Raw genomic sequence first — 21319 nt, 5'->3', positions numbered from 1 at the left:
GCTGCTTGGGTGGGCACAAAGAAGGGCTTCCCTCCCAAAGAGATCAGCCTCAGTTAACACAGCTTGCAGCAGGCTATGTCTAATCACGAGGAACAAAAGGAAAACCAAAGACCCCATCTGCCACAAAAGGTGTTTCAAACATTACTGCAGGAGCAAGAACACAGAGGGCTGGTTTTGAGATGGGAAGGACAGAGTCTATTCCCAGAAGTTGGCAGCATCATTGACCACAGAACAGTGGAAGGGGCTAGAATATTATCCAGCATTAAAATCCTAACTTTGCTTTGTATTAGGCACAGGCTCCTGTAGGATGACTTCCTTTCCCTGCCTCCTTGGGAATATTAAATATGTGTTACAAGATGGGGCATCACAGGCCACCTACACTGACTGCATTCAAGTTCCTCCTTTCAAGCTGCTGCCTGAAAACTTTCAGGGGGAAGTGTGAGTGTGGATTATAGCTAAGAGGAAGCTGCACTAGGGGAACAACAGGCTTGCAGAAACTATGGGATTTCTTATTTTTATTTTCATAAAATTTACTGGTGGAAAAGGATACAGGCTGCATATCTTGAAGACTGTCAGCTTTCCAGTACATGTTCCTCTTTTGTGTTTGCATACATTTGTCATGGACAGTCTCCAACCTCCCCTAGCTGATCTGACTTCCTTTTGTGCCTTCACATCCCAGAACAAACAATCCCAAATCAGACAGACACTGTGAACTGAAAGGGTCCCAGTTTAGTATCTCCACAAGTGGTATTCAGTTACTGCACAGTATCACATCTCAGCAGGCAAAACAACACTAGGAGATAGGAAGCCTTGCTCATTTCTTCATTTCAGACTAGTAACTTCAGAAAGAAAGAACCCACCCCTCCCAGCATTGCCCCAACCTACTCTTTCTCCCTTAACATCCCATACAACAGACAGTGTACTTCACACAACTACCACCCTCTATGTACTCTATGCACAGGGACCCACATTCTCCCAAATCAGGCTAGGAAGATCTGCTTGGAAAAGAGCATTTATTCCTCCTGAGCTATCAAGTCTTCTCCCTAACACTGAGTGCTACTCAGAAACATCCAGTGTAATTTAAAGAGCAAACATATCCATGACTACTTTAAAGTCACAGGGAACAGAGAAATCCACCACATGTTCTTTCACTTGCTTCAAACAAGTATAAATATAACCAGAAATGCTTATTCAGCCTGCTTCAGTACTCAGGGAAAAGAGCTCTGCTGACTTCAGTGGCTGCTGCTATGAGAGGCAGACATCATGTCTTGGTCTTTAACTTGGGAGATGACTTTGCAATAATCTACAGTGAGGGTTGAAGAAATCTCACACTTATCAACTTAGCCTTTTTAAGCATAACTCCAACCAGAAACAAATTTGGTAAAAGGATTGATATTCAAGATAAACCTAGAAGAAAATGAATGGACAGAAAAATCTCCTGAGTTACAAAATGCAGGAGATTCAGAACTGATTTCCAGCTGCCTGCTATACTGATTCCTGGTATAGTCTTCCCTTCCTACCAACGATATATGTTTTGACATAAACATTTATTCAATGAGGTAGGCAGTACCTTTTCCAATTTTCTCTACTTCAGCATGAATAAATGAGACACATGGGCTTGGACACACATGCATGAGGGAGCATTTAAAATACCTTAGCGTAACTGTTATTTTCAATGTATCGAGTGACTGGAAGCAGGTCACCACATAATTGAAAAAGTCAAAATTGATCAGAGCAGGTTCAAGCTGTGACTAAGCACAAGACTTAAGTCCCAGCAACCTTCTTCTAAGACTCCATTCCTGCTCCCAGTTTGCAGGTGTCAGAATCTTCAACATAAACTCTGCAGCTCTTGGGGCTGTGTGTCCCACTGCTGCACTAAATCATTTTTTCCCAATTTTTCCATCATTTACCTTTCCAAAAGCATTGATTTCTACTGCCTGGAAGCCTGGGAGTTGGGATTGAACTGATTTGCTTACTCTTGGCAGGTTATATCACACCTTCCCTCAGTTTATTACCATATAAAATGCACACATCATCTTTAGTACTCTATTTCCTGTAGTAAATAAAGGCTTACTTCTCTTCAGGGTTCCCCCATAGCATATAGGCAGAGGCAGGTAATTTGTTGCCTGGTCTTTTGAAAGGAACAGGATGCTCTTCTTGAGCTTGGAGTGCCTCCTCATCACCTCTTGCTTCTTCCATCTCTGGCTTCCTCTCCTTAAAGTAGCTTTCCTGATGGAGGGTTCCTTTGACCATGTGATCAAGAAAATTCAGAATCCAAATGCAGTTTTTTAGCCATTCTGGGAGAGGTTGAGAAGAACAGAATGCTGCATCCAAGAATTCTGCAAATGTCCTTGTCTTCTCAAGGCTCACAGGAATTTGCTTTTCCCCTTCTGTCCAGAAGCATCCAAGTGATCCGAGATCCTCTGCCATCTTTTCAAAGAGGCCATTCCTCTGGAAGAAGGTGCTGTTGACAGGGTCTAGGTGCAGGGCTGCTGTTATCCCCTGAAGAGCACAGAAAACCAGCTCCAGTTTGCAATTCTGTCCAACTGCTGCCCACTGCCCAGATGGAGGGTCCTGCAGTGCACCTTCCATGTCTGAGAGGAGGGACAGGAGCCCATTGAATCCACTGCAGGTTCTGAAAGCTGAATGGCTCTTGGGACTCTCCAGTACCCTCAAGAGTGACTACAAATGTTGGGAAGAACAAAAATAAACAAAAAAAAGCAGTTAAATCAAGGGGAAAAGAAGCTTTAGAATACTTTAAAATTACAAGTTCGCACAAAAATTCTTTCACCAAAATTTCACTCTTTGAGGGGGAAGGGGAAGGTGGTCAAAATAAAGGTCACAACTTCTGCACAACTTCTCCTCCCTTTCCCCATATACCCAATGAATCATACAACCAGCTCTTGAATGCACCCTTAGGAGCACTAAAGCAGTCAGCCTAACAGGTACAGAACAGTGCTCACAGGAGGAAGCAAAGAAAGCAAATTTCCTGCTTTACAAATCCTTGTCAGTTTGGCCAGAGGTAGTTTCATATCTTTGGCTTTTCTTTTACCAGTCTTCTCAGACTCTCTCAAGAAACCTGCTTTTGCCCTAGATAAATGGAAGTAAAGATTAAATTGTAAATACCTTCACATGGAAACGGGCAGGAAGGGACAGCTCTCTACAGACAACTGTTCCTGCAGCCCTGAATGCACATGAGAACCCACACTAGACTTTTGCTCATATGACAGAGAAGGCCCTTTTCAAAAAAACCAGTGACATGGGATGGCACAAAGAATATTGCAAGCAGCAGACTCTCTTCATTAAGAAAGAAAAGAATACTTTTTCTCAGCTAAAGTATTTTTCAAGTTTGCACAACACTTTAGAGGAAAAAAAGCCATAAAAAGTAAGATCTCAAGACAATGAAGTCATTAGATTTTATCTAACTTCAATAGGCTTAAAGCAGGCTATAAGTGAATGCCACTTGACAATATAACACATATATAAAAATAACTTAAACTATTTTCCAATTCTGAATGTTATGGGCTTGCCATTTTAAAACAAATCTGGAAAAGTTATTAAGAACTGTGGAACTAAAATTGGTGAGAAAAAGGAGCTTGCAAGGAAACAGTCTACTGCACTTAAATATAATTGATCCCAAGTTTTTGGGGTGTTGCACAATTCATTTTGTACAGGGACTTTTCAAATTTGATGCTATACCTTTGCACATTGGAAAGGGTTAATTTCACATATAGATCTCCCTGACAGATATCCAATGGAAAAGCTTTACTTCACAACCTCCTGAGGAGGAACAGTTTTTAACAGAAATATATTTGCCTTTAACAGGACCTGGGACTGTGAGAATGGGTTGTGAGAACTGAAGGGGGAGGGGGCACTCTGTTACTGTCATTCAATTTTGTATGATAATGTATCAAACCAGGCAGAGACTTCTGAACAGGGAGTAAATTTAATAACTTAGAGTTGAAGTTATCAGGATGGCTTTAACACATTCCAGAGTAGGTCAGCAGTAAACACATTTCCTCCAGCTTTAACTCAGTTAGAATTTAATCACCTATGAGTTAGTATTCCTCTGTCTTGAATCTATAAAACTGATGTCTGCTGGAAACCCCCTAACTCAGTTACTGCTAACAGAATTTATTTTGCACATTCCATTATTTGTTATTCCTCATAATTGTCCACGTGCCACACTGGAATACGGTAGTGCTAATTGCATTTGGGCTCAGGCTTTAACAGCTAAATATACATTAGCAAATCAATCTGAATTTGTGTGTAACACAATCATAGTCCCAGAGGATAAAGAAAATAAATTCATTTGCTTACATTATACTTTAACACAGTTATCATTTGTCAAAATTAGACACTGAAGTTGCATTTATTTTCATATTAGTTTGGACACCATACTCAACTTTTCCACAGGTATTGTTAAAGTTTACTATTTCAAATCAAAGCTATAAACTTCATCCTTTTAATTTTTTTTAATAACATGGTTCTTTTGTTATAGAAGCAGTTGTTATATTGCACAGAAAAGTGAATTGCATTCACACTTGACAGAGAAGGTAGAAAGAAATTGTAAAATCAGTGCTTACAACAGTGCTGCTTTTCAACTGGATGTCTATGACCTATAAACCAAAATAAAGCACTGTGATTCTCTCCTCTGTTTCACTGCTTAGGGGTCAGACACTCTGGGGTCAATAGAGGCTATGACTAGTTGTAGTTTCTTCCTCCAAACATCCATAAAATTCTTCCTTTCCATTGCCTCATCTATTTTTACATGTGTTTACACTTGTGTTTGTGAGAAATGACAAAATTAAGGACAGCAAAGTTTCGAACTTGGAAACTTATCAGAATGAAGCTGTTTGTCTCATGCCTTTCCTGGCTCTTCCAATCTTGCTGCTTCACATCTTACATCCTCTCTCTGCAAATCTTCATTCACATTTGTTTCTCCTTTCTCTGGCACCTTACATAGGACTGCCCATACAACTGTGCCTTTAGCATTTCCATTTTTGCCCCTTGCATTACTATTTATGTCTTCAAAATACTTTGTAATCTGATACTGAGTGAAGGTATTGACCACACAGGCATTGCTAAAAATCAAAGTGCCCAAGTCACCATAATCTAGAGCTGGCTTATGGCTCCTTCCTCTGCTCTTACATCTTGAAAACAGATAGTTCCCAAGAAAACAATGCCCAAGTGAAAGCCACATTAGTTACCTTCAGAAGATCTAGTTTCAGGTGCAGTTCCCATTGAGTGGAAGAACAGAGGGCCCCAATAATAATGCTCATATATTCTTCATAATTGATGACTGATAACTGCTCCAAGATGCTGAGAGTAGCACTCCTGTAGCACTCATCATCCAAAAATATCTTGATATATGGCACCATTCCATAGTCCTTCAGAATAACTAGGGACAAACACATTATCATTTTTTAGTTAAACTACCCTTTGCTTGTAATTTTTACAGGCAGATTTTCAGTGTTGGTGTGAAGTGCCTCATTTCTACAAATACAGCAGGACAGGTGAGAAGAGCAGCTGGTTAAGCTAAAGATGACACAAACTGAATGGCACAAGAACAATTAGGGATTAAATGACTGGATGACCATGACTTCCAATCATCAGAGATGACAGATTGTATTCATACAATAATGAATGAAAAGGAAAAGACACCTTAGTTTCAGCTTAAGCATCTCTTTCATTTAGGAAGGGAACTTTTTGATAGTTTCTGAAAAAGTATTTACACCATGCAAGATGCTGCAAACATGATGCTTCTAGGGTTCCAGAGGGAATCGAGTGGATTCCTGTATTCAGTAGCATTTACTCCTGTGCTACTGTGTTCCACAAGATTCCTACAAACAGGTATAAGATTCTTAGGTATAACACACATATAGGAGTTTTCCTCAGCATGCGCTGATCCAATCAAGATTTCAAATAACAGATAGTATGGCAGAAAATCTGGAACAAATGATACACAAGAGTCAAGTATACACACTTTTTTTCCACAGGCTAGGTTAGTGCATCCTATATAAACACTTCAGGAGTATGCACATGGATGAAGGAAACAAGCTGACTACTGGGGCAAAGCTTATAATTCAGGATGAGAATACCTTTCTCACATTTCCTTCTAATGTAACACAGTTATCCCTACACTTCTTGCTTTTTTTCCTCCATTTTTGACTGAAGCACAAAATTCAGAAAATTTGTTTGTGCTCCTTAAGACCATGGCCACTTACCACCAAATATCTCAAGGGTAACACAGTCATGTGTATTTCCTTACCCGTGTTCCTCACAGACCTTGCTGTAAGGGCAGCCACCATTTCCAGCATCACAACATTTAATTCCTTCTCAGTGCCTTCTTTAGGGTTAGGCAGATGAGTTCCAGCTGTCAGCATATTAAAAGTTATGTTACAATATACAAGAAATGGAAGGAAGTATTTTTCTTGCTCCAATCTCAAGTTTGCATTCTAGAGAACCCCAAATTCAGACCTGTTTAAAAGTGTGGGCTGAAGGGTGCCACGCAGAAAAATTCAACATACAGCAGCAAAGAAAATCCCAGAGCTATTTAGTCTAATGAGCAGAAAAATAAACAGCAAAGATTTCAGAGAGGACCCAGCTTGTGTGCCAAATTTAGGCCAACTGGCTTGAAGACAAAATCTAGCTACTTAGTCTAAAAAAATACATAAATTTACTGTAGAAAAAGATTATTTATTCCTATTGATCTGCCTGCTTCAATGGTCATTGTGAGTGGCATTAAGTTGTACCTGATTTCCTCAAGATCTTGGCTTCCTTCCTCAAGAGTGCCAGCAATAGGCCTAAGAGCCCAGAGTCACGGAAAATGTCACTAAACAACAGGTCCTTCTGGGTCATGCTGAGAAGGCACTGGAGAGCTGTTAAGGTGCAAAATGGCACTATGTTCTCCTTTATCAAATACTGAACCTTCTTCAAAATCTCATGGGGAACATAGGACAGGTCCAGGACTATGGACTCCACCAGTCTGAAGAACTGGACTTGGACTGGGTGTGGTTTGAAGTGAATGATGTCAGTGAATTGGTTGATAGGTTGCAGTGTCCATTCCAGAAGAAAGAAATTCACTCTGTCCCAAGCCCATATGGTACCAATTGCTGACAAGATTCTTCCACACAGGTGCTGATCATTGCTTCTCTGGAAAATGGATTGCAGCACCTGGAAAGGCTGGAGGTTTTTCACTGTCATTCCTGTGTGGAAAAAATCCAGGTGAGATCATTTTTACATGAGTGTCATTTAAGTCTGCAAGCATCCTAATTGTAATGTTAGATCATCTGAAAGTGGAAATGAGAGCAACAGACATGAGGGATGTGACTGGGAGGAATATTCTTGAGCTTGGATGAGATGCTAGAGCTAACATGGTCATTTCAGTTTGATGTAGGTGGCATTCAGGCTCCTGCAGCACTGACACATGGATCTGAAGACACCACATCATACTCCTTTCCTCCGTATTAAGACAAAAAAAATCAATAGAGTTTCATTTTCCTATGATCCCCCCTACCCAGCCACATGTGCATATATAAATATATTTACACACACACTCAAATATAGACCATACCAGAAGACTGCGTCCTTTCAAAATCAAAATGTGGCAATTGTGGGTGCACAATATTGCCAGAAACTTTCAGTTCAGTTTTTCCACAGGTTGTAAGGCAAGTCAGCATGTCCAAGATCTCATCCAGATAGGGGTCTCCTTCATTTGGCTGCAAACCCTCGCATCTAGGAACAAAACTCAGGACAGTCATATGTTCATGCCTTAATTGTGCAACACTTTGGATACAGCATCAGGCACAGAGTACATAGGAGCTACACAGCATAACCCACACCATGGTGGCACACTGAATCAGAGCAAAACCTACAGACTGAAGGAAACTGAAGTGACACTGAAAGAGTCTTGTTAACAAAAGGAAGACAAATGTTTTAACTTAGTCCTATTATGTGTCCTAAAAAAAAAAAAAAAAGCTAACTCAAAACAAGTCTGATTTGGGGGATAAAAATTTAAACTTTATGAGAATTCAAATAATTAAAACATCCTTCATATAAAAAGGTGGACATACATATGGGTTGGCAAGATAAGAAACTTGATAACAGAGATAACTAAAAATAATCTCATTCCTGAGGAACAGAAAAACCTATTTCCTGAACTTTGTGAATCAGACATGAAGATGGCAGGTCTCTCCTAAGTAAGGAAATAGTTTGAAACGTAATCCCCGATTTGCCATGGTTCATAGACTGAACTGACAGTCTGTCAAAGGACAGAGAGCTGTTTAGCACATCATCTTATTCTGTAGTTCTAAGATGGGTCAATTCTTAAGGAAAACTGCATAATCTGGGTGTGGGTTAGTGGCAGAGAAATAGACTGATACAGTTAGGTTAGAAAAAATCTCTGGAGAAAACAACAAAATATTCTGATTTAACCTAAACATGAAAAAGAAAAAAGAGCAAATGCTCTGTTTCAAAGAATGCTATTAGCAAGATTCTTTTTATCTGAAGAAAAAGTTCTAACCATCAGAGAAGAGGGTACCTGCTCACATGAAACCTTCTGGAAAGAACTCTCCATATATCCCTTTATGCCAGCATATGCTGGGAATGAAGACTAATTTGAAGCCCTGAGCATCTATTATTTCTGCCTCTTCAGCCTAGTTACATCAGTTGAATAGGATGGGGCAGTCTTAGCCCTTATGGAAAAGGATTCTATGTTTCTTGCCCTAAAATAGCTAGAATTTAATCAGAAATATGCATCTCAATGCAGTTTATTTACAAGGGAAATCTAGACAGTGTCTGGTAACTAAAGAAAACACTGCCAGAAAAACATTTTTTTTTTCCCCAATCATAAGTTAATAATTTTGTGCCATTCAAAAATCATGAACTGGCATAGTGACTCACAGATATCTTTGACTTCATGATTCAATTTACAATCCTCTAGATCCAAATTACAAAATACCCTCCCCACCCTAGTCGTTGTTCAGGGACCAAAGTCTTCACAAATGTTGGATGAATACTACAAGAAGAGGCAAATCCAGAATGGAAACAAAAACATCTAGAAATGCTCTTTCTTTAATATCTGATGATATTAAAGAAACTCAGCCTGGTGCAACAACACAAGGTGACAAGGAGAGTAACAGATTCTGCTTTGCACTTTGGACTGGGATAACTAGTGGGGATTTTTCCTGATGTGTTTATGCTCATCTGGGTTCTGAAGAATGTAAACATCTCAGATTTCAGTTTGGATGGGTTTTGTTTGCTTGTTTTTGCACAGCAAGGAGATAGTGTTTCCCTCCCTAGCTGACTGTATTCCTGGATTAAAAGCTCACCATAACTGAGACAAAAGCCTATGACCTACATCCTCTGTAATACTAATTGATAAAAAACCTTTGTCTTGTGTTCAAAAAGTCCCACCTGCAAACTAACTTCCCCTATACTATTCTCCTTCTGTTATGGCTAATGTAGTAAAACTTATGCACTGCTTCCCTTCCTAATATAGCAATGCTTTGCATCCACACAGAGTTACCTGTGTGATTCATATTTTAAGAGGCCACTATTCATTCTGAAAATTAAGCTTTACCATGCTCTAGAAGCCTACTAGAAACCTCTCTTACCTGAGTAAAATTTTTAGCAGGAGCTGGTAGCCATCATTATTTTCAAACTCTGTTAATAAAGCTGATGATACAGGATAAGAATCTTTCACAAAACACAACACAATGCTGGCAGCTTCACACACATCATAAGCAGGTAGAGTATCAGCCAGTGTAAAGAGATTCTGAACAGCTATTTTAATGCAGTCAACAGCTGTGAAAAAAAAAATCCAGCAGGTATTTAAGAACTGACAGTCAAACAAATTTAAAGTTAGTAACAAAAATAAAAAAAAATGAAGTTATTTCCCATTAAAATAGGAGTCAGATAACTATTTTTCTAAAAAGAAAAGAGGATATATGAATATCCTACTAATTTCAGAAGCATTGCTGGCTTTAAAATAGGCATACATTTCTTTGCTTTACTACCAGAAACTGATTTAATCTCAGGAGTATAAGCTTTCAATCCCCCAACTCACCAAAATTGATGTATACTGAATTCAGCTGTCTGAGCACAAGGTAAGCAGAGACTAACAGATTTAACTGTCTCATACTAAGTCAATCACACATCCTGTGCAGAGTTCACAGATTCATTCTTTGCTCAATTAAGCATATACAATGGGGTACACACATTTTGCTTTGAGAAATGAAGCCTAGTTTTCTTGTCTAATCTCATGGCCAGTCCTTCCAGGGTGGTTTCAAAATGCCCAAATAGTTCTTTCCATCTCACTCAGGAAGCCAAGTCTTTTGATTTAAAATATAAAAATATCTATATGCATTTACTCCATGACATGGAATACTGATGGTATTTTGTGCATTATAAAACTAATTTTTCACTTCTAAGAAATTGAGACTTGTGGCCTTTGCACTTCTTAATAAGAAAAAAAAAATTACTTGAACTAAAAAAGCCTAGGAGAAGAGAGGGCTTAACCAACCATGTTGTTGTCCCAAAAGATACCATTACTCTGACCCCAGCCTTGTATTTAGTGTTCATGAGGCTCAGACCCACAGACTGAGTCACACAACTTAAGAAAATCTTCCTCTTGCCCATGTCAGGGTGATTAAGTGGGATTGGCTCTTGCCTGTAATTTGGAGGGGTTTTTTTATGTTAAAGATCCTTCAGCTTCCAGATGACTATCAGTACTAAATAAAGCTCCTCTCTACTAAGTCATAAGCCCATGCTTTGCAGCTGACTACTGGATGATGTAAAGGAGATTACAGATGATGTAATCTATCCTGAGGAAACTCTTTTAGGTAATTCATTCTCAGGGGAGCAATGGGGAAAGAAGAAGCCAAACCTTGTAGATACACAATGCTGTTTTTGGTCTGAGCCTTTGAAATTGTTCTTAGCACACAGCCTGTAGGTACTTTCCAGGAGTGGCTGCACTGGTCCCACAGAGAAGAAGTTGCTATAATTAATGACTGAAGCTTATCAGCTGCCAGCAGTTCCTCTATGCCTTGTTCCTCTTTGTACATGTTAAGCATTATCTGAAAAGCAAACAAATATCAGCTACAATAAACACCTCTGGAGATGCCCAGGGGATGAAGAAAAAGCCATTGGGGAAGGAGATGATAAATTTGATACTAATGCCAGGAGAAAGGATGCAGTGAAATGAAGAAGTAAAACTACCACTACGATATTCTTAATGGATTTTCCCAGTTAAAGTCATGTTGTTTTGTTTAGTAAAAAATATCAGATAGTTTTTATGTGGCTCCTGATGCTTATTCAACATTTTGCTGTCCAAGCTTACATATTTTTTGGCAGTTTGAATCAAATGAACAACTAGGAGCCTAAGTGAACATCTGAGTACCCAGGGCAAATAAACCCCCAAATGCACATCTCACCTTAACAAGCATTTCCTGGGTTTGAACATCATCCTCACTTGTCTCTCTGTCATCACTGGTTTTCTTCAGAGGGACAGTAAAGAAAAGGTACAGGCACTGCATCAGAGCAGCTGGGAGTCCAGATCCAATAATGTTCCACATAGTCCTCTAAGAAGAAAAATACAATCAGCTCCTCCAGAAGCTGACCACAGTTTCCTTGTGTTCCTACACACTGAGAATAGTCATGGCAGATGAAAGACCCACTTGGGCATTTTACCCTCATGGGTGCTCTAGGGCACACAAGACTGGCAGTCACATAGCATGGCTGTGAAATCCATTGGCAGAATTAAACACACTTTGTGTTGCTGTGGCTGCTCCCAGGACTTCTTGCTCCAGGCTGAAGTACAGCTTTGGCAGTACTCTGTCCTGCATGCAGAGACCTGCAGTCAGTGAAGCACCAGCCTGCAAACTACCCAGCAGCTGGACCAACAGCAAGGCCAGGGACAGACAGCGTCCCCTTTACCAATACTTTCCAGGACACCCTGCAGCTAGAGAGGCTGGTATGCTGAAAGTATGAATTCTCCACTCCCTCTTGACTCAGGATAGCAGCAGTTTACCTATTATGCCTTCGCTTTTTTAACATATTGAATAACCGCATACACTTCTAAGTACAGGTTTTATAAATGCAAGTGGCAGTTTCTTCACAGTGTTTCTCAGGTACTTATTTTCCTCTCATCTTCACTATGGCTGCATAGAACTTCCAGAGAAGTCCCAGTATGTGTGCTTGGCACAGAGTAGTCATAACAAAAACCAGCACCAAACTAACAGAAGAATGAGGTTTGTGATATGAAGTTTTGTGTGTATGTGTGCTACAAAAAATGGCAATGTCTTAAATCTGTGAAAAACACAAGTCTCATCAGAAACTTCATGTAGTGACTAGATATATTTATAATTTTATAGAGCTCCTTATGATACAGAACATATCCACTATAATCTGACAGTAAGATCTTATTTTTGTGTGTCTTTGAACAAGAAAGACTAACACAAACTGTTTAACTAAATGTCATGGATAAACACACCACAGATGCCACCAGCAGGCTGTACTCCTGATGCCAGTCTGCATTTGGGATGGCTGTACAAGTAGAGTGTGTGAAACATGTTGAAGTGAGAGACTATCAGGATTGAAAAGTAAAGTCAACCACCAGACAGATTCTTACTATTTATCTTTTTTTCTATGTAAACTAGACTGATAAATACACAAAAAGATACACAATGGGGGGGGGGGGGGGGAAGGATAAGAAGTGAAACACTAGGAAAACCAGCTGTCTGATAGCCAAAACTAAAAAGGCTTCAGAAAGCACAAAATGGTTACTTCTACCTTTTAGAAAAGTCTGGCCTACAAACCTGGTGGTGTGTCCTTTAACTGTATACCTGGGGCATGCTCAAGCTCAAAATATTAGGGATAATGCAAATACTGAGACTTGGGTGTTCTACTGTACCTACATAGTTTCTCTGAAATAAAAAGGAAAGCATGCTTTGTGATACTTTCCCTTACCAAGTCAGTCTGTGAGAGCAGATAGACTGCTTTCAGGAGCAAATGGCCATCTCCTGCTTCCCCTTTCTGCTTCAGCAATTGCTCCAAGGCCAGACGAGCTTCTTCTGTTATCACAAAAACATTAAAGTTTAATTCCTTAGTGAAAGATGAAAATGCTGCATTTATGCTTTATCTATGCATTATGCATTTATCTATCACAGATCTGACAAATTTAACAAAATTACAGTAGCAGGAGTCCACTAAAGTAAACAGAAAAACAAAATTATTTTGATTCAGCATCAAGCTCAGTTCATGTAAACTACATGTTTCAAACTGAAAAATTTCACCAAGAATACCAGCTCAGTTCATGAGGCCTGGCAGCTGACAGCACAAGGAATGTACAACAGCCACCAGGAAAACCATGTGTGGCTAGCAGTGTTTTTCTCATTTAAGAAAGCTCTTCAGAATAGTATGTAACCTACTCTTTCACTCTTACCTGCATTATACATTACAAACTTCCAGCTACAGAAGTTCCAAACTAAAGATCAGCATGGCATACAAGGCCAAATCCTCAGTGCAACCACCTCAAATCAGTGCTAGCTCATACCCACCAAAATATCTGGCTTGCTACACAGCATTTTCCTGCTCCCCCTTTATTTCCAACACAGAGTACAATTGAAAGACACATTTCCAGAATAACTGGATGCAATGGAAATTGTATGGGATCTTTACCTGCAGGTTTTCCATTGAGGTTCCTCTTAATTTCTTTAGTCAGAAGGTTGGAAACCTCGCTGGCTAACAGCTGAAGGTTGGGGAATACAATTTCTCCAGCAGACTGTTCCCAGGCCTGAAATCCAGGTGCAACTGTTAAGTCTCTGACACATCATGTCTTTGGTAGGTTGACAAAAACAAATAAACATAAATAAAGGAGCATAAGGCTAACATTCCTCTATAAAATTCCATCCCTAGTCAGTATAATCCATTAAACAGTATTTCTCAGACAGGCAGGAATATGACACTAAGGATACAGAAGTCAAACTGAAGCTACTTTTTGAATCATGCAATGCACCTACTAGAGAGCTTTTACAGTATTGTCTACACTGAATACCATCCAAACAATGTAAATGTTGATCATGCCCTGTGTCACTAATTATTTGTATCAAAAATTATATGCTAGCCCCTTTCAAAATATGACAAACACCCTGAATAAACACAAAATTATAGACAAGTTTATAAACAATTTTATAAATAGGTTTATAACTCCCTTGTTCAAGAATGGACAAGCAATTAAGTACAAAATTTACTAGATAAACAACAGGAAGACTTGCTGATTCCCTGAGTCTGACAAACAAACCCTTCTTATGTTTCTTAGCCCTACCTTTGGGGGAAAAAAAAATCAACATCAATAAAGAAAATATTCCAGCAGACTAATACTATTGCACCCAACAGCCTTCAAGAACCAGATGCCAATTCTTTTCTATAAAACCTCTGATGATGCACACATTTATGTATTAGCAAAAGCTCAGCATTCACCTCGAAAGACCAGTCTGAGATACCTCTGTCCTCAGCAACCTTGAAAATTTTTCTTTACAAAAGTCTCCTCCTTTTAGAGGCTCTGAAATACCACACTGTAAGCCCCAATAATTAAAGGCAGAAAAATTACATATGTCTTCCTAAAAAAAATTGGATCAGACATCCCATAGTACTTTCTGCCAAGAAGTCAGTGCAACTTTTTGTAAATGAACGTTCTCCACAAATACTATTCCCTTCCCTACCGTGGCTTTCAATTTTTTCTTTCATCACGGATGTCAGCTTGTGGACAAAGTGTCAGTCACCTCTCAGTAATCAGGCAAGCATCTACTTTTTAGTTCATCTTACCACAGTCAATAAGTAAAATGCACCCAAAATCTGTGCTACAAAAGTGAAATGCAATTGCAGTGTGCCTATTATTAATTTTCATCAATCAGTCAATAATATTAAAAGCAAACTATTTTTTTTCAGATTTTGACCCTAAGTTACTTTCAGAGACACAGTTGCAGAAGCAAGGTCCACCAATTCATCCACCTCTGATGCAGAAGGGAGGGAATATCTATAAAGAGCAGAAGCAAGCTAGGAAAACACAATGACAAGAAACATACAGTCACTTAAAAATACACTATGTTTGTCATTAAGCTATGCCCTTTTTCAGAAGAAAGCAGTGCAAGATTTCTGCCCCTCTTCCTCAAAGAGGAACATCCTCTTTATACTTTAGAAAGGCCTTGCTATACTCACTCTTCTGCTAACAGAATGAGGAGGATAAGTTTTAGAAGCTCAGACCATACACAGCAGAGAGCTGTAATCAAATGTTCATAGCAGTGCTACTAGTCCATCTCCCTACAAAACAGGCCACTAATGTTCTGATTTGATTTTGTCAGTGCTCTTCCTGAGGGCCAAACACCCATCTTTAGAAAACACTGTCTGTTAAGAACAGACTTAATTAATTTCATATTCATGTCTGAGCCTACAGAAGATCTGTATCTGGGAGCATATCAACCTGACTCCATTGTAGGATGTCTGCCTTTAGGGGAAACTCAAATAATACGGTATCAAAGTAATCTGATTTTCTTTCTTCCTCTTAAACCTGTTTCTACATATTTAAGATTCTGCCACAAGTTCCCTGTGTCTGCTGTTCCCATCTGCCCTTCCTATTCCAGGGTTCACAGAGAGACACTAGCTCACAACCAGCCATGTAATAGAACGTTCTGATACTTTCTGAGGCACCAAGAGGGAAGATACAGAAGGCACATTAAAATGACTCCCAGCCCAGGCCTGAATCACGAGCAGATGGCTGACATTTCCCTCCCACACCTTCTCCTTCTACGTCAAGGAGCAGCAGTGAGTAACGAGCCCCCGCACCCCTGGTGTCTCCTGCTTGGTGACCCCTCTCTCCACCCGAGTGAGAGCTAAAGCACTGAAACAAAAAGACAGAGATGCATTGGCATCTGCATGATCAGAACAGGAAAGTAAAGGCAAGAGAAAAATCTTCCAAGGAGGGAGAGGTCTCACTCAGAGCCCATTGTTAAACGGGGTAGTTTCTCTAAGAACTTCACAATGTGCACCACTCAAACTGAGACGCATTTCCCCAAGCCAGCAGAAGGCTGGCATATGAAGGGAGTAAAAGTCATGTGGGGAAGGACATGATGACTAAAAGCTAAAGGCAAAGATCCTCCAGAATGTACTCTTAAATGAATGATGCAAAGCCAAAATGCTCTAGTCACACTTCTGGACCTAAGAGCCTACAAGGCAGTGCAAAGCTCCACTAGCATAACGAAGAGAAGAGGAGAGGAAGAATGTCATACCTAGGGAATAAAATCAAGTGTTAAGCTAATGAAAAATTCACTTCTCCATTATGAATATATTCAGTAGAAAAGTTTCCTTTGAGAATTTAAAAGCCCCTTTTTCCAAGCATTACTGACATTCAGTATCAGGATTTTACAATCTTAAGGCTTATGAAGTTCAGCCCTACAAGAAGGAAACACTTGATGCACATGCATACGTACAACATTGCCAGTCCCTCAGCAATACTCATCTTGCCTCCTGGGAACAACTGTCCTTTGACCCTAAAGTACTAGCACTAAAATTTATTTGCTTATTTATCGTGACATGGGAGAATTTTCTGCTATGTGGCCCAATTTTTAATTCCAAAGACTTCAAGATTTTATAACTTTTATCACCCTTGTTCTGCTTTCCCAGTTCTTTGAAAATTTCATTCCAAAAATTATCAGCTCATTAAAGGCATCCTTGTTTTTCATACTTAGTTAAGACTCAGTAAATATAAAGATGTTGTATATAATCTCATCTCACCATAACTTGTTTATTTCATGCTCACTACATGGTATTCAAAAACTAAAGCTCTAATAGAACTTAGAAACTTTGAGATCTAAGAATTTCAGTTGTAATTGTAAATTTGAGGCAGGAAAACCTCAATGGAAGAATTTCACATAGAGCCTGCAATACATTTCTTATGAAGACAGGAGGAAGCAGTTTAGAGAGGTAATCTTCTATAGCAAGGCCTGTTCATTGGGATGAATAATTTCCTAGAGCATTAAGGATGTATGTTTTCCATGGACCTTCGAGAGTAAGTATGCTGGTTTGGTCTGGGGTGGAGGCTGGTCTGGTTTCAATGGGGCTGTTTTGGATTTGTGCTGCACACAGGGCTGATAACAGAGATGTTGCTGTCATAGCTGAGCAGGGCTCACACAGAGCCAAGGCCTCTTGGTGCTGCCACGCTGGAGGGGAGGCTCCCAATGGAGTAAAAAATTATCACCTAGAGGGATCCTGCTTCAATTAACTACACTGGCTGTTTAGGTGACCACAGAATGGATAAAGCAAAAGAAACTCAAATTGTCATCTGCACCAAAGGCAATAAAGAGAACAAACCTTTAAGAAGAGGGGAAGAAATTCTAGCAGCCTTCTCTGTTGCTCCTCTGGGATGAGAAATGGAGCCACTTGTTCATATTCTACAAACTGTTTGCCCAGAGTCTCCCACAGGAGGGTACAGCTCTGGGGTAGCTCATCCTTGCTGTGTGGTTGCTCATCCTTGCTGTGTGCAGGCTGCTCCAGCACTTCTGCTGTGTCTCCACCATCAGGGCTCTGCTCCTGCTGTCCTGCATTGTCAGGTGACTCCTCCAGCTGCCACATGAGTTCAGTTGCTTTGTCCATGCTGAGGTGAGATAAATATACTGTGTTATTTACACCTCTTACCAGTCAACTCCCAAGAAATTAGACACTGACAGTTTTAACTGTTGGAGGTAGAGTTTAGCAATATGGAAACATTCTCAGTCACTGACTCTTGTCCAATTTAATGGCAAATCAACCTGCTCCTGGAGAAGAACATTACTACACTGCAACTGCATAAACAAGCTCTCTTCCATGAGATGTATGCATGTGCTACACAACTCATCTGGGCTTTGGCAGAGCAAAGCAGTAAACCACACAATAAATCTGGATTCCAGCCCCGGCTTTGCCACTGAGGCAGGTCCTCTCCCTTATACCTCAGCTACCCCAACTGTAAAAGAAGTTCTAACTTTTACTATCAGCAGATCTGCAATAGAAGAGCACTAGCTAAGAGCCAGGTTACACACTTCATTGAGTATGGATGCTAAACCTAGCTGCACATCACTGATATATGCCCCATTAGAGTGGGGCTGAAGCCCATCTGGAATAGTAGCTGTGTGGAAAAGCCAAAGATTCCTCACAGAGCTGTTCTCGCCCCAAGAGGCAGCAACATTCAGCTCTTTTTGTGGCAGATGTACAGCTCTGTACAATAGGTATTTTCACAACACTGCTTGTTTTTCTGATCCTATAAACTGAAGAGGATATGCTGCAATGAAGGAGCATTGTGCTTTCGGCACTCTCATTTCCATCAAAATTAAAATGTGATTTTAATTTCATCTTCTGGTACCCTTATCTCAACCCCAAGTCCTCTCCTCTACTTTACATCCATTTTTTCATCCATAGTGTTCTGGGGGATCACTCAGCCCTGCTTTTTTTTGCCACAGCCTCTGTGAACTTACTCTGCTATGCTGAGCCTACATCATGACAACAATTACACCAACAGAGATCAGGCTTCTCCAGTTTCCATCAGTGTCATCCATATGCTTACTGGAGTCTAGGTCATTGTCCTACTACTGCTGAGACTACAACAGGACAAATTATGACAGTGTGGGTGGGCAGATGGGAGTGGTCACCAAGATGAATGTAGCTCATTTTGCTTACCATATATCATTTTTTAAGAGCTCAAAAGAGTCTTTAAAAAGACCCCTCAAAGTATCAAAAGACCCCCCCCTTTGAGGGGTAAAATCATTACCCCTCAAAGAAAAACACTAATCTACCTTCATTTCTGGGAAATAGGTTCTTTCTCTACAGTGTTTCTTTGATTGCTATTCCACCATTTCAATAAAGATGCTAAAAAAGCAAATATAACTAAAATTCTGAGTCAGATCTGCATTACCAACACATACATACATGAAAATAAATTTCAAAAGACAGTATTATGAGTCTGTCTTAGAATTATGAGCCCAGCACTAAAACATTTGGGATCTCTTCCTTCTTCATCATCAGTTACACAGCGAGCTTACTGCTCGCATTCTGCCCACTCTGTGCCAGATGAACCAGTCTCACTTCCACACTCCTGCAGTAGTGCTGCACCACAGAGATGAAGGGCAGGGCATTTATCTTGTCACTGTGCACCATCACTGTGCGCCACACCACGTGCAGCAAGACGATGGTCCCAGCAGACATCTATGCTTAGATGCAAATGCTGGTCCTTCACACTGCACCCAGGCTAGCTTATTTTACCACAGCCCATACTCTGTCCTTTGCTAGGAGATAGAGGCCTATATAATTTTGATCAGTCCCCAAGGAACAGTTAGTCTGGAACTTCCTAACTCCACAACGTTTTTTGTTTTGCTGCTGTCGTTTTCCTTAATTATCTGTATTAAGACAACAAGCCCTATGAGAAGAAAGTGTGGTGAGTGCACAGAGTAAACAGGAAGACTGTTCCTCATGACTGTGTGGGAGTTACATTTGTCATATGTTATACTTAACTCTGGTGTGGGGATTTTGACCCACCTGAGTCATCCTGAAGCTGTGAGTGTGTTGGTTGAGAAAGCCTGGGTGCTGTTCTAGCAGTGAGCATAGTTCAGTTATGCTTTCAGTGAGGCTCAACTTGCATCCCAAATAGGAAAGCCATTCTCTTCCACAAGGAGATCCCTCACCCTGGAAGCTACTCTGCTAAGCCTAAATCAATGTTTACAAGTAACTCACTCCAGTGCCTACATTCACCAGGGTCTTCTGCATAGAGAAGCCTAAAGTGTTTTACAGAGGGATTCTATAAATGGTGAAATTAGTCATGGAGAGGTGAAATGAAGTGCTTCCACTGGCCTCAAATGAAGGTCAGTGACTGATGAGTCAGCTCCCTAAGCTGCACTGCATGGCCCTGGAAATGTGGTTACCAGTTTTCTCTTTCTATTTATGCTTGACTGAGAAGCCTTTCCTGTTGGTGGCACAGTTAAAGCAAGCAGGGATAGCTTCTCTAAGTGTTCACTCTGTGAATCTGTGTAATGAAAGAGTTCATCCCAGCTCCACAGAAACTCTTACAACCAGTTACTCACAAACAACTTCCTTAGTGAAGATCAGCTTGTAACAGGCTATGTGAGACATTTAAAGTGGGACTTCATGGATTTTTGCCTTTTTTTCTAAATAAAGCTTGTGTGAAATCACACAGCAATGTGGTTACATCTTTCCAGACTGAAAAGACAGAAGGGAAGAAAGGCCTGACCAAAACTGGCAGAAGGACCAGCAGAATCCTGTTACTAACAGCTTACCAGTTGAACAAACACGATTTTTTAATGACATGTTAATTATATATATCTGTTATTACCCCCTTCAGCAGTTCATAGAAGCATTCAGGTAAAAAAAATCCCAATTTGCACCAAGACCAAAAGAGAATCAAGTCTCATACCAAAATTCAGGCCAAAATTGATCCCCTTTTTACAGTAAGTGTCTTCAAAAAATGTTAGTTAGTTCAGTGTACGTGGCAATCTTTAATCTCCAAAAGTACATGAACACAAAATAAAGACTAAAATTTGCCTTCTTTTTTACTTCAATTGTTCAGATAACAAGAGATATACTAGAAAAAATATCAGACCCCTAGTTCTAGGACTACCAGCTTTAAATATTCTTGCTCTAATATACTTTGCTTGACTATTAAATTCCAGGATTCTATGGACTATCAGAAACACACAGCTCAGATCATCCCAAAACTCCAGTGTGATATTCCTTTATGCTCCCTTCCTTTCATTAGCAGCCAAGATGACTCTTGAATGAACACAGTTATGACAGCTAATAATTGCAGATGCTAAAAACAGGAATTTTACTACTTCCTAAAGAAAACTGTCTTTGCACCGCAATTTAGAGTGAACTCCAACAGAATTTTCACTAATTGAAAGTAATCCTCTCAAAATACACCAGTGGCAGCCAATATTGCACTCTGTTCTGTCTGCTTTCACAGACACTCTCTTGACATACCTGGGCTCCTAGATGTGGTAGCTCCTATTGCAGTCAATAACCATATCCAGAGAAATGAGTGTTGCTGCTTCTGCCCTTCCAGGCATGTTGGTGTATGCAGTAGCTCCCACTCTGCTCTTTAAACTTTCCACTGTGAATCACCTGATTAGCTGCTGCACTTACTTCCTGAGGAAAGCAGAAGTGAAAAGCAAATGAGCCACAGCTCAGGATCCATCAAGCTCCCACAGCAATTTAGAAACAGCTCAGCTAACACACAAATCTGGAAGGCACAGCATTCTTTTCCCTTCATCAAGAGTAACCA

The 21319-nt window shown here is 40.1% G+C and overlaps 1 protein-coding gene across 1 annotated transcript in view; it reads right to left on the bottom strand.

Annotated features, from left to right (window-relative positions):
- The window catches only part of WDFY4 (WDFY family member 4), a 112713-nt gene extending 91607 nt beyond the window's left edge, over positions 1–21106 (bottom strand). Inside the window, exons 1-12 of the mRNA XM_036386196.1 lie at positions 21019–21106; positions 17368–17650; positions 13681–13795; positions 12970–13073; positions 11436–11582; positions 10889–11078; positions 9618–9807; positions 7577–7737; positions 6756–7208; positions 6272–6376; positions 5211–5401; positions 2075–2682 (exon numbers count right to left, since the gene is read on the bottom strand). Of these exons, the coding sequence (XP_036242089.1) occupies positions 2075–2682; positions 5211–5401; positions 6272–6376; positions 6756–7208; positions 7577–7737; positions 9618–9807; positions 10889–11078; positions 11436–11582; positions 12970–13073; positions 13681–13795; positions 17368–17649 (2546 nt within the window). The 5' untranslated portion in view covers position 17650; positions 21019–21106. The remainder of the gene's footprint in view (positions 1–2074; positions 2683–5210; positions 5402–6271; positions 6377–6755; positions 7209–7576; positions 7738–9617; positions 9808–10888; positions 11079–11435; positions 11583–12969; positions 13074–13680; positions 13796–17367; positions 17651–21018) is intronic.
- Positions 21107–21319: the final 213 nt, after the last annotated feature.

This window comes from Molothrus ater, chromosome 8 (genome assembly GCF_012460135.2).
Source record: "Molothrus ater isolate BHLD 08-10-18 breed brown headed cowbird chromosome 8, BPBGC_Mater_1.1, whole genome shotgun sequence".
NCBI lineage: Eukaryota > Metazoa > Chordata > Aves > Passeriformes > Icteridae > Molothrus > Molothrus ater.
Note: the sequence above shows the minus strand (reverse complement) of the source record. Positions and strands in the feature narration are given on the sequence as shown.